Source organism: Phaseolus vulgaris, chromosome 11 (assembly GCF_051622355.1).
Source record: "Phaseolus vulgaris cultivar YP4 chromosome 11, ASM5162235v1, whole genome shotgun sequence".
Classification (NCBI taxonomy): domain Eukaryota; kingdom Viridiplantae; phylum Streptophyta; class Magnoliopsida; order Fabales; family Fabaceae; genus Phaseolus; species Phaseolus vulgaris.
Window position 1 is genome coordinate 45,355,022 of NC_143508.1, and position 19,058 is coordinate 45,374,079.

A 19,058-nucleotide genomic window follows, 5' to 3' on the forward strand; every position below is an offset into this window, starting at 1 on the left:
TCTCAATGGACTGATGCAGAAAGCAAAAAGGCCAAATTCGATTGCATTGCCAAAAATATTATAACCTCTGCTTTAAATTCTGATGAGTTTTTCAGGGTCTCGCAATGCAAATCATCAAAAGAAATGTGAGACACTTTGGAAGTCACTCATGAAGGAACAAATGAGGTGAAAAGAGCTAGAAAGCATGCTCTTATCTAAGAGTATGAGATGTTTAGAATGCTTAAAGGAGAAACAATTGCTGAGGTGCAGAAAAGATTTACGCACATCATCAATCACCTTATGAGCCTAGACAAGACCTTTGATAAAGAAGAGCTGAACATCAAGATCTTGAAATGTCTTGATAGAGCATGGCAACCAAAGGTAACTGCTATTTCCGAATCTAAAGATCTAACATCATTAAGTGTTTCTTCTTTGTTTGGAAAGCTTAGGGAACATGAGCTAGAGATGAATAGACTCAATGTTCAAGAGAGTGAAGATAAGCACACAAGGAGCATAGCCTTAAAAGCATCCAAACACAAGGGAAAGCAAGATTCTAGTGATGAGGAAAACCTTAGCTTGTTGTCAAGAAAATTCAGCAAATTCCTAAAGAGAAACCGCAACAAAGACAACAACAAAGATAGGTATGGAAACAAGAAACCCAATGAATTCAATTCAAATAACTATACTTGTTTTGGTTGTGGTGAGCAAGGTCATATAAAGGCAGACTGTCCAAACAAGAGCAAAGAGAAAAAGACTAGTTACAAGGAGAAGAAAGGCAAGACAAAAAGAGCCTACATAGCTTGGGATGAAAATGAGGTGTCATCATCAAGTTCTTCATCAAGTGAAGATGAAAAGGCAAACATATGTTTGGTAGCTGAAAATGATGATGAATCTTGCAGCTCAAGTGAGGTAAGTTCATGTGCTTCCTTAAATAAACAAAATTATAGTGAATTACTTAAAGCTCTTCAAGAAACACATGATGAAGCTAATAGATTGGTTCTTTCAAACAATCGATTGAAAGATCTTAACAGTTGGCTTGAAAAGAGAGCTAAATCACTTGAAGAGGATCTAAAAAAAGCAAAAAGTGATTTTGAAAAATTGGAAAATCATTTAAAAAATGCCTCTTGCAAGTGTGATACTCTCATTTGCAAAAATTGTGAAAATCTTGAGAAAAAGGTTCATTATCTTGTTGAAACTGTGGACAAGCTTTCAAAGGGGAAATCAAACTTTGAGAATGTCTTGGCATCTCAAAGCTGTGTTTTTGGAAAGGCTGGTTTAGACTTTAATCCACAAAATAAGCAAGATAAGTTTTCAAATTTTTTTTTTAAGAAAATCAGAAAAACAACCGATTGTTAAGACGAAACAACCAGTTGTTACATGCTTTTACTGCATGAAGAAAGGCCACTCTGTTAGGTTCTGTAAAATAAGGAAATATTATGTTCCAAGAGGTTTTATAAAATGGATTCCTAAGCGATGTGATGTTTCTAACTGCAAAGAAAAGACAAACGGACCCAAATTTGTAAGGGGACCAAATCTTGCTACTTGAAATCGTTTATGGAGGAAATATAAAGAAAAAGGAAGAACTGAGTCAAGTGATCAAGCTGTTGAAGAAAAAGGCAGTCATTGAAGCTGAATCAATGCTATGCAAAAGACCTCAACAGTGAAAAGAGGCTTCTTGATCATAAAGCACATGGCTCATTGAAGAATCAACATAAGGATAAGACTTTCCTTTATTTGTTCTTAATTTCTGTTTCAAAGCTCTTTTTTAAGGTTAAGCAATCTTTTTATAATCAATGTCATCTGCTTTGAACTGCTTCTGCTCATGGTTAAAATTCAAAAACAAGTTTTTAACTGCTACAGAAAAACAACCGATTGTTTCTTCGAAACAACCGATTGCTTTGGGTCTGACAACACTATGAATAAATGGTTTTAATTGCTATTTTGAATTTCTATCCGTTGCAGATCAATTTAAAAGAGAGAATCTTGGTCAAAGAATCTGTTTTGAAAGCTGATTATGTTTAGAAAGAAGTTACAACAGTCATAAAGGAATATATTCCAAAATCTTGGAATTTCAAGAGCCTTAATGACTAGTCAAAGATCACATGTGAAGACCATGTGATTTTCAGCCTTTTCTGACATTTTCTGTGCAGAGCAGAGTCAAGTCCTCTCTCTGAAAACCAGGTACCCATTTGAATGAAATTAAATTCAAATTGATTCTCTTACTGCTATAAAATCTGGTGCAGATTTCTTCCACAAGAACAACCAATTGCAACATCTCTTGCAATATCTCTTGCGACATCTCTTGCAAAAATCTGTGAAGTGTGTTCTTCTCTGTTTTCGTCTCTACCATCATGGAATCAACTCCTCCCACCTCAAAGAGAGTCAAAACCAGGGCTGTAAGGTCTGGAGGAAGGCTAGAAGGTTGGTTTTCTAGAGACAATGATCTCATTGAGAAGTATAGGTATGAAACAAGTATCAAGAAGATAAACAACCCCAAGGTTGTATGCTTTGATTGGCTGAAAAGTCAAAAGCTTGATAATGTGAGAAGGCTGCTCAAGGATCAATCTCTCAGAAAGTTCCTGGAGATGAAGGGAAACATTTATCTAGATTTGGTGAGGGTGTTCTACACAAACTTGAAGTTTGAGGGAAACAATCTAGTCTCTCATGTGAAAGGTGTAGAAATGGAGATAACTCATGAAGTATGGACTGCTGTTGCTGGTCTTAAGTTCTCTGGTCTGAGAATCAACAAGGGAAACCTTGGAGTGGTGGAGGATTTTAACAAAATCCAATTCTACAAAAGTTGCTTAAGGAATAAACATGCTCAAGTTAGTACATGCTCGGTTGGAGGTTTGAAGCTTGATGAGAGATTGCTTGCTCTCATTGTAACTTGGATTCTAACTCCAAGGGGGAGTAATCATTCTGTGCTAACTGAAGAAGATCTGGTTTATATCTTCTACATCACCAAGAAAATCAAAATCAATTGGATCCATATCATCAAAGAACACATGCAAAAAGCCATGAGGTTAGGTGATTATCATTATCCATATGCTGTTTTGATATCTAAATTTCTACTCTATTTTGAAGTTAATCTTGAAGATGAAACTTCTGAGTTGGTCAAGTCAACTCAAGAGTTGAGCAATGGATCACTAAGCAAGATGGGTTTTACAAAAGTAGGTGGAAAATGGATAAGCAAGGATGGTGATCATGGTGCCTCATCTAGTGGTGCTGCTAATCTAGAACAAGATGAACCTGCTGATATGGATGTTCAAAATGAATATCAACCTGAAGATTATCAAGATGCTGGACCTAGTGCTGGTGCTAGAGATCAGGAAGATGGAATGCCAACCATGTCTTCTTTTGAAAGATACATGATCAATAGGCTTGATACATTTGGGGAGAATCAAAGAAATCTTCATGATCTGTGTGTTAGCAACTTCCAAAACATTGATAACAGATTCAACAACATGGATGCAAGATTCATGACTCTGGATGAACAGATTGAAGCTGTTCAGAATGAAATTTTTGATCTTCAGTTTGCTGATGAAGAAGAATGAAGGAAAATCAACCGATTGGTTATCAGAACAATCGATTGTTTTCTTGCTGTTACATATGGTTTTTAAATTTCTTTCTTTCTGCTGTTGCTGCTTTAATTCTGATGTAATCCAAACAATATCTTGTTCTATATCTTATATTTGTCTATTTGTGAAGACAAATAGGGGGAGATATATGTTGTGTTTTAAGTTTATGTTTTCAGTTGATAAAACAGTTTGGGTTATGTAATATGTTTCTGATATTATGCTTTGAACTTTAACTGTTTATTTGTGCGCTAACAAAATATCAGAAGTTCAATGTTTTGCTCAAAGTTCTATTACAGGAACTGCTTCAGATTTAATCAGGTACAACACAAGCATCATGGATTTGTCTTCATCAAATAGGGGGAGATTGTTGAACCAAGTGGTGTTCAAGTTTTGAAGAATCCAAATCATTTGAAGGATGTTGAAGCCTTGGCTGTGCTTGATGTTGCTGTGCTGGTTTAGCTTATTTCTGGGGTAGTTTATATGTTGTAATCCACCCTTTGATTAAATCTAAAGTATTAGCATTCTCAATCTTTGTGAAAGTAAAATGTTTTCAAACTAAGTTAAAACAACCGATTGTTTTATCGAAACAACCAATTGTTTGTATTTAGGTGTTTTGAGGAAAAGATTGAAAAATGTTTTTAAATAGTTGAACTGTTAAAGTACCAAAACAACCGATTGTTTGTTTTGGGACCATAACAGAAAAACTGTTTTCTGTTTGACGGAGCTTTAAATGATTTAACTGCTTACGCTCCAGTCATTAAATGTTTTGACCAATCTTTTAATGCAATTTAAGAGTTTGTTAAGATTTGGTAACAAACTACATCTTTGAATATATTCAGAAAAACAGATTTGAGATTTAAGAATCTTTGAAAAAGTTTTTCCTAAGAGTTTAGTTTTTGAGTTTTTCAAAGAGCTGAGATTGCTAAGAATTTGTGTATGGAATAGGATTCTGCTTGTATTGATTTCAGATTATCTTCTGTAACAAGTGTAATCCTTGTACTCTGTTGAACAAGTATTCGTTTCTGTGTTTGCTGAGATTGGCTGTGTGTTCTTGAGGGGATCAAGATCAACAATCTTAGTGTTGGTGTGTTGACCAAGGAGAGTGTGTTTCTTGAGGTGTTCAAGGTCATTCTCTTGGTTGTTGTGTAAGTGATCAAGGTGTGATTGTTTAGTGGATTTACTCAGGGTTTTTGAGAAGACTAGATGTAGCTCTGGGTTTGGAGTGAACCAGTATAAACAACTGTGTACAATCTCTCTATCTCTAACTCTTTAAATTCAGTTTATTTTGTTGTTTACTGGTATAAACAACCGATTGTTTCTACGAAACAACTGATTGTTTTTCTGGTACTACAGCTTTTGCTTGCTGTTTTGGCGAACTGAATTTCTGAATCAATTGTTTCCTGAGATAAATTCATTCTAGTTTTGAAAAGTTTGCGAAAAACTCTCTTTAAACAATTCACCCCCCTCTAGTTTAAAACCATCTTTTCTTACAATAACGTCCAAATCTTTTAGAGGTATACAAATCATGTTGATCTTGTATCTCTGCCCATCTATAATTACTGGACACTCAGCACACATGGAAGAAGTTACTATAATACCTTTTGTTGGTGTAGATACCACCAAATCAAATTCTAACTCTCGGACTGGCAACTTAAGTTTCTTAGCACAATCTAAATATATTAAAGAATGGGTTGCCCTAGAATAAAATAATACAAATAACAGTGTTCCAAGGATAGAACAAATACCTCTAACAAGGCTATTAGATTGTGAAGCCTCAGCTCCACTAATGGCAAAAACCCTGCGTGCTGCTCTGGGTTTTTTTATTACTATTTTGTTGTACTTACTGCACTCCGCCAAAATTTGGAGCTCTCAACTGGACACGACATTCTTTTGTTGCATGACCATACCTGTGACATCTATCACATGTCACATTTGACACTGAATGAGGGAAAAATCTAACAACATGTGGCCCACCGCATCTAAAACATTTGAAACTAGGTGGGGATTGAGAATTGGGTCTTCCGCTGCTATAAGATTGAGGTCTGAAATAAGGTTTCTTTCTATCTTCATATTTAGGCATGCTTTTAGAAGGTCCTCCCACTTGAGGCTTAGCAAATCTGCTACTACTTTTCAAACTCTCCACTACTTTTGCTTTCTCCACTGTAGCAAGGAAATCTCTAATGGACATAGGAATCACCACTTCTTTAAACTCCTGCATCAACCCAAACTCAAATTTTCTACATCTCTAAGCCTTAGTCATGGTTTGGGTGTAGAATCTAGCTAGGTGTTTGAACCTAGTAGCATATTCAGTGATTGAAAGATTTCTTTGTTCTAGTTGCATGAATTCAATTTCTTTTGCATATCTGACACTATCAGGAAAATACTCTTCCAGGAATCTTACTTTGATGTTCTCCCAAGTGGCATCTTCTCCTTTGTCTTCCATCATTTGCTTCATGCCTATCCACCAGAATTCAGCTTCTTCAGTTAGTACATAAATGACATAGGATAACTATCTCTCTTCAGGGCATTGACTAGCTTCAAAGATTCTTTCTATATCTCTCACCCACTTGTCTGCTTCATCTGGATTTACCTTTCCATTAAATTTGGGTGGATTGTGGCTCAGAAAATCCTTCAGACTAAATGTATGGGGTTGTTGATGAAGCTGAGATGCTTATGCTGCTAATCTAGTTGTTTCTAATTGATGAAGAGAGGTCTGATGTTGTTGTGCCATAATAGCACTCTGTTGTTGCAAGGTTGTTGCCATCATCTCTATTGACTAGCTTAGTCAGGCATATCTATTGGTGGAGGAGGAGTAAGTGGTCTACGTGTCATCTTCTAAGCACATAAAGAATTGGATTAGAAATTACTAAAAATTTCCAACTACACCTTTAAGACAAATTAACTTTAAAGAAATAATCATACAAAACAGGTAAAAACCAATCAAAACTTATATCTAAAATGTACTCTAGCTACTTAGAATTAAGATAAAAAATAATCTTGATCCAGTCATGAGTGTGCACTCTCACCACTCTATCAAGATTCTTTTCATTCTTAATATTTTCATCTTTATTCATAACAACTAATTTGACTCAAGCACAAACAAAATTTCAAGAAAACAACTTTGTTAAACATCCTATTAGAAACTTTTAGCTAAGTTTTGAAGCTAAACTTTAACAAAAATATACACGCAGGAGAAACACAATAAACCCACTACCCTCAGGTTATCCTAAGGATGAACTGCTCTGATACCATTAAATGTAACACCCTAGAAAATAACGTTTGATTAATACAATACAGGTTCTACATATTTCTATACAAACTTAGAGTTTTTCAAAACATTCCTAATACATGATTAGGACATATAGAAATACAAATATTTACAATATAAGTTTCAAAATCAACACCCTAAAGCTCTTCAGACCCTCTGACACCTGTAAGATCATCTACTTGTGTACGTAGTACAATCATCGCAGTTCAAACACAACAAGAAAATGAAGGGTAAGCTAGTGAAAATAGAATTTTATAATATACACAATTAAATCAAAAGAGAAAACCAAATTGTGTGATCAATTTCTCAAATTATTCAATCTTCTTCAAATCCCAACAATAAAACAATCACATAGATCTCACATGGATCTACACATCCAAGATATTCAACAAACAAAATAACATTTGATGCCTTCCGGAAGACCCTTATTAAGTAAGTCCTACCAGAGACTAACATCTGATCCAAAGATTACCAGTGAATCCAACAGAAAGGATCATGGTAAGTTCAATACAACCCAAGTCGTGCATCTCATATGTCACGGTGTGCATGAACTCCCCCATCAACTTCTCACCACCTGATATCTTAGTCTGTGTGACTTAGATCATCTGTGCAACTCGGAGATCTCTGTTACCACATAGGCATCAATACTTAATACACATAAAAACATCAGTCCATACATTATCCCAAATGTATGAATTCAATTTCATTCCATTTTCATCATACAATATCATTCAAAAACACAATCCACAATATTCAAAATTCTATTTAACATTAAAAAAAAATACTTAAATACTAAACCATGAAAATCTAATATTTCTACAAGTTTAAATAATATATAAACAAATAATACAATATATAAACACACAACATCCCTACAAGAGAAATTGAATATTGGGACCAGGTCCCCTGCACATCCAGATCTTCTAGTCTAGGGTGCTATTAAAACTTAAATTTAGCTTCCCTTACTGTACTGATCAGAGCTCAGTTCTCGGGTAGAGTGGGGGACAACTCGGTTGTTGGGCTTGGGTAAGACTTGCGTAAATGGTCTTCTTCCAGGGATGGGCCCAAAGCGTACAATAAGGTCGTTGCGCGAAATAATTTTATGTACACATGCTTATAGATATATATGGGGCGGTGAATATAATATTTTTTATTATTGTGTATATTTGTTATTATTACGTGTCAATATTTTTTTGTTGCATGTGGATAGTTGCTATTAACCCTAAGAAGATAGGGAGGTGCATTGGTAACAAAAAGTGGCCTGCAGTTAGCACTTGAAGATCATTGGTGCCCATGGCAGATGGTTTTTTGTTAGAGATAAAAGTTTAATGTGATTATTTTCAGTTGATATTTGCTTATCTCCATTGAGAGTTGTTGCATGTTGCATGTGTGTTGATAAAAGGAGATTGAGTCTTCAGGTAAAGGTACACGGTTTATTGTGCGCTTTTCTAAACTGTTACTTTTGGTGAGCCCTAACTGACTTGATCGTCGGAGTGTAATCAACAGGTAGGGCGCCCTTTGTCCCAACGAAATCTTATTCTAGCGCAATAAGGAGACATGGATCTGATTTCAAAAGAGGTAGATCCAGGAGGAGGCGTTCAACCGGAGACATAGTCAAATCTTCTACCTTAGGGTGCTATTAAAAATTAAATTTAGTTTCCATTACCTTAATTGCTTGTTTTCCAAGCAACTTTTAGAATTTTATTCCCCATAGTCTAAGAAAAAAAATCATGATCCATTTTCTAGAAAATCATGTTATTGTGAGTTTTTATTTAAACATTACATAAGTCTCACAAAATGGTAAACTACTCTTTTTAAACTATTTTTTTATCAATTGCTATTATACGAATTTATGAAATTTGTTATTGGCAGTTTTTTAATTTTCAATTTGATATTCAAATTAAACAGTTGATTTTGAGTTTTGACCTGTTTATTTTGAAAATTGTTTTTCTATTTTAAATTGATTTTTTTTTTCAATTTTATTTTTAAAATTAAAGATATTTGTAAATTTAGTAATATATCATGTATTTAGATAATTTATATATCTTCTTCATGTATATTCATATTTATTAAAATTATTATAATTTTATATTGTTAATATAAGTATACGAATAATAACATTATTTATTAAATTTTAATATTATATATATAAATAATAAAAATAAAAAATACGAATAAACAATAAAAAAACACCTATGTTAAAGCTAATAATAATATTATAAAAATTAAAATACTTAAATATATAAACATTTTACTTTATTGGTTCCACTTCACTCAACTCATTAAACTCTTTAATGTACTAAATTAAATTGAAGATATAATTACTTTTTCTATTGTTAGTTATTAATTTTTGTTAAATTTAGTTAATTATTAATTAAAATTCATTATCGTTCTCATCAGAACTACCGTAACTAAAACTGAAATTTTATTTGTTAACGATTTTATTATTACTAATTAATTGAATGAAAATGATCATATTGATGTATTTTGAAAAGTTAAAAGAAAAACTTATTAAATAAAACAAAATAAAATAAATAATTAGATTATAAACACCATTAAACCTTCCTTTTCTTGTTAATACTTTCTTCCATGCTAATTAAGGGTTTTCTGAATTGAGAATTAAGTTATAATCGTTCTCAGCGTTCTTCATATATCTATGCCAGTGAGAGAAATTCTCTCTCCCTCTCTTTAGAAACCCTATTGCGCGCTTTGCAATCCAGCTCCACAATGGCCAACAGCAATCTTCCTCGAAGAATCATCAAGGTTCGCATCCATTTGCTCGCTGATATCCCAATTTTAATTTCAGTTTCAGTTTCTCTAATCGATTCATTCGGTGGCTGATAAAACGAAAGAAACTCGAATTGCAATCATGATTTTTCTGCTTCTTCCATGCCCTTTGCTATCGTGTGTGAATTCCCGAATTTTCCCCTCTTGCATAAATTCAGTGGTGAATGAATTTTTTTTGAAAAGCACATGAAATTGAAACGTCTTTGGAGCTAAATATTGGGGATTCAACTACCCTTTTGCTTTTTATATTCGTTGGAAATGAACCGTGTTTCTGGGGTTTTAAATTTTTATATTTGAATTTCGATCTATGTAAATGTTTCAAACGTTTTCTTTTTCTTTATTTCAACAGGAAACTCAGCGTTTGCTCAGTGAGCCAGGTAACTGATTATTCGAAATCTTCCCCCTTTTTTTATTTTATATTAAAATTTTGTTCTCAGTTTATTGTAGTGCTATATAAGCTCGTTCGTCCTTAGTTGAATTGGTAGTACTTATGTAGTTATTTAGCTTAATTTAGTGTCTTAGATATATTGAATAATATTACCTTGGTAATTTAATGATCTATATAATTATTCAACGGTCGTGATGTTTTATGCTTTTGTTTTCATTCTGCTGATTACTTGGTTTTACCAGTTTCTGATATTATTATGATCTGCTGATGCAGCTCCTGGAATTAGCGCTTCCCCTTCCGAAGACAATATGAGATATTTCAATGTGATGATCCTTGGGCCAACCCAGTCACCTTACGAAGGTAGTTTTGGGTTTGGCAGCATAATTTTTCTACCTTCGAATACTTCCAATTTATATTGTTTTAAACTACATACTAGTAACGTGGGAAAAAATTCCTCTAGATTGGGTATGTTTTTTTTAGAATTAGGAAGTATCTGGAGAATTCATGTAAGCAATTGTGTTCTACAGTTTCTGGGAATGACTTTTTGCCATAGAAATATCGTTCTATTATTTTTATTTTTCAGTCCATGGAGTTTGCCTTAGTATGCGTTTGGTGAGTGTTTCCAAAGTTTGTTTTAGATGATTTTATAAAACTGATTTGGTTGAAATGAATATGAAGCAAAGTGATCTGAAAAGTGAATATATGTTGAATTGGTGTGTTTTCTCTAATACTCCAACTTATTGTTGCTTCTGTTAACATTCTTCACCTAACTTGTTTCAGATTAAAAGTTAGGCAATTATGATTTGAAACATTCAATCATGTACAGAGATGGGTTTTGGTTTGCAAAATGCAAAATGCAAAACCAAACAAGCTATTATTCTACTTGCCAAAAACATAACAAACTATTACTCTAGTTATAGCCTATTTGCCAAGTCAAACAGATTACTGTTAATCAACTTGTGGTCTACATGCTGAACCAGCCAATCAAACTATTCCTGTGGTTCTGGCCACAAACTATTATTCTACCTGTGGTATACTTGCAAAACCAAACAAACTATTACTCTATTTGTGGGCTACTCTCTGGTAGTTCTTTTGTGTGTACTGTTCGTGATATGGGACGAAATATGAAATTGCAAGGTCTCTGGGCAGCATTTTGCTTATACAACTTTATTAGTTAAATTGGGAGTTTGATAACCAAGCTTTCCACTTACAAGCTGGGTTTTAGGAAAGGGTCTCTTCTCTCATGTACTCGTGGTGATTTGTTTTCAATTTGGAATATTTACTTGCATTCCTTTTGAAGTTGTTAGTATAGATTTAAACATTGTAGAATACGAGTTGAGGAATTGTTTCTTTATACTTGCATCTCTTTATTAATTTAAATTCTTTCCGTGGTTATCTAGCAACAAGTTTTATTTTAGAACCTTTGAGTTTTAAGGGTATAATCACTTATTCATATTTATTCTTGTTTATTCCATGTTATTATGCTTGACTATATTTACAGGATCTTGAAATTTTGAAATGTTTCCTGCCAAAATAATATAATATAAAAAGGAAAGGATCATTGTAGTTTACTTGTGAGGATGGGGGGTTTTCTTTTAATAGCTTAGATTCTGATTATGGTTAGTTTTATTTGCATCCAAAGCTGTCAAGATTGCAATCTAAATTGTAAGCTTGCACGATCTTACAATCTTGCTACCCTTCTCCTAGCTGAGTCCTCCATAAGATCACTCCTGGGTGGGATCATAGTGGGACTGAAGTGTGATCAGAGCAGAATTGTGGAATCATGTTATTTTGCTGATAATGTAATGTGGGTATTCTGAGTCGGGTTGCATAACCTGATTCACCCAAACCCAGTTTCTTAACCCTATCCCATTTTCTAATTACATCTCAGTCTCACAGTCTCTCTGCCCTCTCCAACCTCTTTTATTACTTCAATCAAAACCCTTATCACAGCTCTGCAATTTCCAACTTCAACTTGGAGCTCTGCCTTCTCTTCTTTCATTGCAGTTTGCTCAAAACCCTTTCTATTCTTTGCACTCTGTTTTGTTCTCTATCAAGGGGTGATTTTACCTCTATTCTGTTTTTATCAAACCAAGGCTCTTTATTATGTTCTGTTCAGCCAAGGCCTCTCTCTCTCTCTTTATCCTCTTTCTTTCCTTTTCTCCTCCCCTCCCGAAAACTTGTGTTGGGTTCTTCTGGCCTTTCTTTGAGATATCTTCTCTGCTGTCTTTTATTGTATTCCTTGATTTCTATGTTATATTCACTATCTTCTGCCCTCTGCCAATCCCAAGTAGGATGTTAATGTTCACAACATTGTTTGCAACATTGAAGTAAAGCAGTAGTTTTTTTTTTTTTTTTTGTAGATCAAATGCTAGTTACTTCTTTCTTGATCCTAATCCTGCATTTGGGAATAATGGATTGTTATTGCCTTATTTACTTTTAATATCTCTGATGACAATGATATTTATAATTCTGTTATTTTCTTAAATATGTCCTTCAAGTTCTTACTGACTTGCATGTTTTATTGTTTGTATTACTAGGAGGAGTATTTAAGTTAGAACTATTTTTGCCAGAAGAATATCCGATGGCTGCTCCGAAGGTATTTATTTAATATTATTCTTTTCAATTGCATCTTGGTATTCCTTTGGTGTTATGTTTCTGCTGAATTCCTGTACACCAAAATGAACGAAACTAAATTATGAAGTCTTAGCTGTATAACTGATCATAGCTGTATAACTGATCATAGCTGTATAACTGATCATAGTTTAAGATGTTTAGTTTATTGCAATAAGATTCATAAGAATGTTGGAAGAACCATACCACAAAAGCTAGCCATTGTAGGTGGAGAGCCGGATAAAACCCACATTTGAATAAACTTATATTGTGGAACTCAAGTTCAACACCTCGTAATAGCTCCTAAAATTCATCATGCTCCACAGTCAAGTGCAGATGTAGTCTGGTTGTGCAGAAAGCTGGCATCACTACCTGCGCCACCAGTTTGCTATTAAGCAACATCGTAGAAAGGTTTTATACCATTTGATTATGAACCCCACACTAGAATGCCATGCTTCCAAGGTTGGGACTAAACTCCTATACCTTGCAATTGTGTAACAAACTGTGTTTTGGTTTTGGTATTTAGAGATCTAGTAGAATAGGTTTTAACAGGCTTGTGCTCTATTCTGTATTTTCCTTCACACCTTCCCTTATTGACACTGGAACTTATATTAATATCATAATGTCCTTTTTATTTCCTTTAACTTCAAATCTTTCCTCTTGTAAGTTTTGGTGTCATATTTTTGGAGCTTTCCTTTGTGGTCTGAGATATGGTAGGAAGTAGTATACGTACAGCTCTTATGTTTATTTGTTGCATGGTGGTTCTCTTGAGTGCCTTTTCGTCCCCTGTCCAGTGTCCTCTTATTTTTTTGCTTTTGATACCATTATGGTTTTAAACGCACATTACTTTTCACAGGTTCGGTTTCTAACAAAAATATATCATCCAAACATTGATAAGGTGCATTTTACTTTTCCTAAATTCTCTTTTCTTTTACTGTAGTGTTATTTTTCTCACAAATTCTTGTTAATTTAGCTTGGCAGAATATGTCTTGATATTCTGAAAGATAAGTGGAGTCCTGCTCTTCAGATTCGTACTGTTCTATTAAGGTATTGTTATCTTTTAGGCTATTCTTAGATGGTAGTTTATCCTGAAGAGCGACAGGCCTAGTATTAGTTGGTTCAATAAAAGTTTAATTTATTTCCTAAAACATGTGATCATGCATATGTAGAAAAATACTGATGCATACTAATTTGCAAACCTGGAAAACCCATATATTAAATCACTCGGCTGGTATGGAAGAATAATTTGTTGTTTTTATTTTGGTAAAACTTTTGTTGTGAAAATAAAATAATTGTCTGTGCTCGTCATACTTTTGAATCTGAGAAAGTGTTTTCTATTTTTATTTTATTCTCTGTTTTCAAAAGTTTGTATAAAAACAATAAAAAACAACTTTTACTTTTAATTTTTTTGTTTTCATTTTTCCTGTATGAAGAATGTTTAGGAGACAGGAAACAGTAGAAATAGTAAATGTTGTGGGGTGGTTGGCTCTTGTCATGACAAAGTAGAAAGCCACACAGCAAGAATGTTGTGGGGGCAAGTCAATGTAAACTATTTTATTAATCTGCTATTAGTTGGAAAGAGTAATAATATGAGGCTGTTGGCATTTCCAGCATTCAAGCTCTATTGAGCGCACCAAACCCAGATGATCCACTTTCTGAAAACATTGCCAAGCATTGGAAATCTAGTGAGGTCGAAGCTGTTGAAACAGGTATATTTTTTGTGATTTATAAAGAATTAGCTGATAATGATGAATTCAATTCGTACTACTTCCATGTTCTCATTAAAATGTGGCATTGAACTCTGCAGCGAAGGAATGGACCCGATTATATGCTAGTGACGCCTGATGATAAGGTTCAAGTATGGCTCCATAATAACAATTGTAACCATCATTTTATACTGGAAATCTAGAGGATCTATGAATTGTTGGAGTCAATATCCCTTGCAGCTTCCAGTTACCTGTTAATTTCTTCTCTTGGGAGCTGCTATATCTTGAAACTTGTATGAATAGATGTGTTTATCTTTTACCTATCTAACAATTTAGAACGTGCGTCAATCATCGGCTGTGAAGTAATTTGTTATTCTCAACATCAGAGGCCAAAATTTGCGATTTAGTTTCTGTTCTGTTTATCTCAATGAACCATGTCAAGATTTTGTTGAGTTAGTAACCAATAGGATTGGTTCTGAAGTGTAGTCATTTGTGTCCTGAGTGTGAATAATTATTACCAGTGGCCACGAAGTCTGAATTTTGAGGGTTAAAGATCTGAACACGGGAACCAGTAATCGGGACCAGTGGGCAAATCATGTTGAATGGGAACATCTTGAGCTGAATTTTCCAAAGGGTTTTGCAAAAATATTCTGGTGTGATGTATTTTTTAACAATAACATTTGGGTTGGTAACGAATGTCATGATGCAGCATGGTTGATGGATAAATGTATATCGTCGAAAGTATGTATAGAAAAATGTTAGTAGATGTCATATCTTTAAATGAATCCCAGAACTTTGAGATATTAGTTTTGTTTTTGGCCAATAGAATATTATGGGTTTACAAAAAACATTAAGAAAGATTTGGGTTGATATCATTGTTACATACACCTAAAGCTGTATAGGGAGAGTTATATCACGCTGCAACGCTTATCCTTTGTTGTTACTGCCTCTGTAACCAAAGTGTAACACAAGTTTTAGAGAGTTGAGTTTCGTAAGTATACTGTTAGGGTACTTGATTATGTAAATGGGAAGGACTTTTCATGAGAGATGATGAGATCAAATTCATTTGTGATCTTTTGCATCAAAAGAAACGAGTCTCCAATTGTCCCATGAGATGTCACAAGTGGAAGGGTATATTTAGATAAGTTTCTTCAGATAAAGTTAGTTTATGTATGAGTTAAAACTTATAAATTCCGATAATTTATGAGCAATTTTATACAAGTTAGTTTATGAATAATTTTTTATGTATTTCTTAATATAGGATTTATAAAGAAATTTATCTAAACCTGTTTATCATCACTATCTAGTATCTTTAAATAGTATATATTTGGGATTTCCAAAGATAGAAAGTGGATTTGGAATAGGCCTAGTTGATAACACTTTCATAAATAAGCATGTGGTTTGTGTTCAAATAAGATCTTCCAAACATGGATTTATAAACTAGTAAAGGGTGTACTGGTTTTTTAGGTCTTTTACTGATACCGTTATCTGTATCTCTTAAAAGTCTCATAAATGCAAACGTAAAAAGCAACATGCAAGCTTTAGAAGACAATAGTTGTGGTGGTCCAAAGAGGTAGATGATGTAAGAAACAAAGGATGAGAGAAGACAAGAATGATGCACATGACTTCAAGCAATGGAGAGATTTTGAAGCAATTGTTGGATTTGTCTTTCCCTATATGGGATGAAGGTACCTAAAGGTTATGCTAACGGTTACTAGTTTAAAGCTGTTTACCCTTTTCCACTTCCTTAATGACTGGTAAGAGAAAAGGGTAAAAAAATGATGATGTGCAAAGTACAAAAAGATAATGACAGACACAGAAGATATAAATAAGAATATATTCTTTTACCAAGTTATTGATTCGAATCATCATCGTTTTGTTCCTTCACTGACTTAGATAAATGGGTTAGTTTTTTTGTTTTCCCAATTATATCTCATTGTTTAGGCAAAAGTTTAAGCAGTAACAAATTAACATCATCAACCAACTTAGAATTCGATTTTCTTAAAAAAAGTTTCAAGTTCGAGCTTTATAAATAAAAAATTAATCAAAAGGAGTAACATATTAAATATAAATAATCAAAATTTATTATAAAGATTAATTATGAGCAAAATCAATATTACTTCCTACAATGATGAACTGACATAACAGAATATAGTGATTAAACCAATAGCGTGATCTTGAATGAATGGAGAGTGATATGATGCATGCATGTAAAAGATAGAACGAGAAAATGATTTCAATAAAGAATCAAGTAATAGGGGACTTTTATTCAAAATCAAATGTGTTAGTAATATATTCTGTGTTCTGACATTCTAACCAAACATTTCGCATTGGTCTTCTCCTAAATAAAAATATATTTAGACAATTTTTTTTTTCTAAATATTTATAAGAAAAATTTAAATTAATTAGTAAAAGTTCTTTCATACTTACAACAACTAGTATTTTTTTATTTAAAAAAATTGTAAAATTTTCTTATATAGGTTTTAAAACTTTATTTTATTTTTTGTAAAACTTTCTTTATAGTTTAAAAATTATGTCATCAATATAAATTTATACAATAAAAGAACAGTCTTTGGATTTTTAAATAAACAAGATTCAATCAACTTATTTTATAAATAAGGATGGAGAAGAACTTGTTAAAGAAAGAGAAGAAAAGAAAAAACAATAAATAAAAGAAGCATGACAAAAACTAATAAAAGAAGGAGATTCCATGAAGGCTCACAAGAGGAAGATCTCAAGCTTTAGACGAGAAGACTAGATTACTTGTATTTGAGTAATTATTAGTTTTAGAAAAACTTAAGAGAGACTAGTACTTGATGGTTAGAACTTGAGGAACCATTGTAAAGAATGTAAAGAAAAAGTATCTTTTGAAGCTCCTAAACTAGCACATGATACTCACCTGAGTTTATGGTTGAGTTGGAATCTTCCATTTGACTCTTTTAGGATTTCAAGACACATTTGTGATCATTGAGACTTCTAAGGTGGCGCTACATGTGCATCTTCTCTAAGTAACCATTGTTTTTCTTATGTCATCGTTATATCTTCATGTATTTGAGGAACTATCCACATGCATTCCATAATTTAAAGAGATTATCATGTGTGTTAATCTTAGTTAAGTGAAGTTAACTCTTGATTAGCAAAAGTTTAACACCCTATAGTTTTGATTTAGTACTTAAACCAAGAAAGCATGAAGTTACATATGTTAAGACATCATCTATTAGAGATAGGAAATTGTTGATTAACAAGTCTGTAGGAGAAGGAAGAATGAATGAAAATAATATTAGGCAGACATTTGACTTCATCTGATAAGCATTGTTGAGTGTCAAAGAAAATGATCATTACAAAGATAAACTAAAATGTCTGATAAAGAAGTAAGAGAACATTAGATAATACACAAAGTCAAGACATCAAGCCAAACATAAGATTAAAGAATATTCCTGAAATTCGAGTCTATTTTTTTTTTTTAGAGATTGTCTTCTACATCTATCCTCAATAAGACTCACCTCAAACATGAATATTCAAATGTTTCTTGAGACCTGAGCTAAAGTTACAAGGACTAACAACTCTCCTTTTAGATAATTTCTAATTTTATTAACTTCTAATGTTCTGGTTATTGCTTTATTTAGATGTTCTAATTCTTTATAAGTTCTTCAATTTTTAAGTCAAACTCACTTTTTAATTTTAATGCATCTAATTTATTTATTTTACATTAAATAACTTATGTTTTAGTTTTACAGGAGATTTTAAACTACTATGACCTATATTTGATCTAATAAAGTTTTTATAATCTTATTATTTTTAGTTCCTATATAAGTGTATTCTACTATATACACTTTGTCATGGTTTCAAAACTAGAAATTGTGTTGTTTATATACTTCACTTTTTTAATTTTTGGTATTGACCCAATATTTAAAGTATTTTTTATATTAGTTGTAATTTTATTTTTTTAATCTAGAGATCGAAGTTTCTTTTTTAGGCTGTTTATATTTGTTTCTCATTCCTAAATTTTTTAAGACTCTATTCTAGTTAATTATCTAGTTTCCAATGTTATGGGACTACTCTGACCAACGAATTTACTACTTTTATTTATTTATTTTACTAGCTAGACTAAAACTGACTAATTGTATAAACACCTTTGAGTAGTGTAGAACCTTTGAAAGAAGAATAACCAAATCCTAGTTACCTTAAGGAATTTAGATCAAGATACCTTAATGCTTTTTTCTTTTAGTTTTTTAATGACTTTGGTTATTTCTATCGCTGGATTAGGACTATGATTGTTACTTATTTTTATTGGTGTAAATTATGAGGCTTGGATACTTTTTTTAAATAGTGTGTCTGTGTCGGACACAGGACACCAACACTTGTAAGACACATATTGGTGAAATGTCTAATTCAAAATATATTTGTTGGATTTCTGACAATTTTACACGGTTCTAACACAATTTTAAAAAAGAAAAATACATTAATTTTTTAAAATCTCAAATTTATTATATAAATTTTTATTATGATTATAAAAATAAGAAACAAATCATTTTGAACCAATCATGAAAAATATATTTATGCTCTAAAAAAAATCTGAAACATCCTTGTACATATAAATCTTTATTTTCAATTTATATAATTCATAATTATATAATATATAAATCAGTGTCTCAAATCTATGTCTCCGTATTTTACATTTTAGAGATCATACATATTTTCGTATTCGTGTTCATGTTATATTTTCGTATTCATGTTCG

The 19,058-nt window shown here is 32.6% G+C and overlaps 1 protein-coding gene across 1 annotated transcript; it reads left to right on the forward strand.

Annotated features, from left to right (window-relative positions):
• The first annotated feature begins 9,398 nt into the window (after positions 1–9,398).
• Positions 9,399–14,699, forward strand: LOC137825569 (ubiquitin-conjugating enzyme E2 35). Its single transcript, XM_068631299.1, has 8 exons — positions 9,399–9,588; positions 9,962–9,989; positions 10,274–10,360; positions 12,541–12,599; positions 13,470–13,511; positions 13,587–13,660; positions 14,225–14,322; positions 14,421–14,699. The coding sequence occupies exons 1-8, from the start codon at positions 9,553–9,555 to the stop codon at positions 14,456–14,458; spliced, it is 462 nt and encodes a 153-aa protein (XP_068487400.1). The 5' UTR covers positions 9,399–9,552; the 3' UTR covers positions 14,459–14,699.
• The last annotated feature ends 4,359 nt before the right edge of the window (positions 14,700–19,058 follow it).

Excerpts from the sequence above, each read along its gene's own strand:
- LOC137825569 (XM_068631299.1), top strand. The coding sequence starts at position 9,553 with ATGGCCAACAGCAATCTTCCTCGAAGAATCATCAAG. Across the intron at positions 12,600-13,469 it reads ATCCGATGGCTGCTCCGAAG|GTTCGGTTTCTAACAAAAAT; the intron begins GTATTTATTTAA and ends TACTTTTCACAG. Across the intron at positions 13,512-13,586 it reads ATCATCCAAACATTGATAAG|CTTGGCAGAATATGTCTTGA; the intron begins GTGCATTTTACT and ends TTGTTAATTTAG.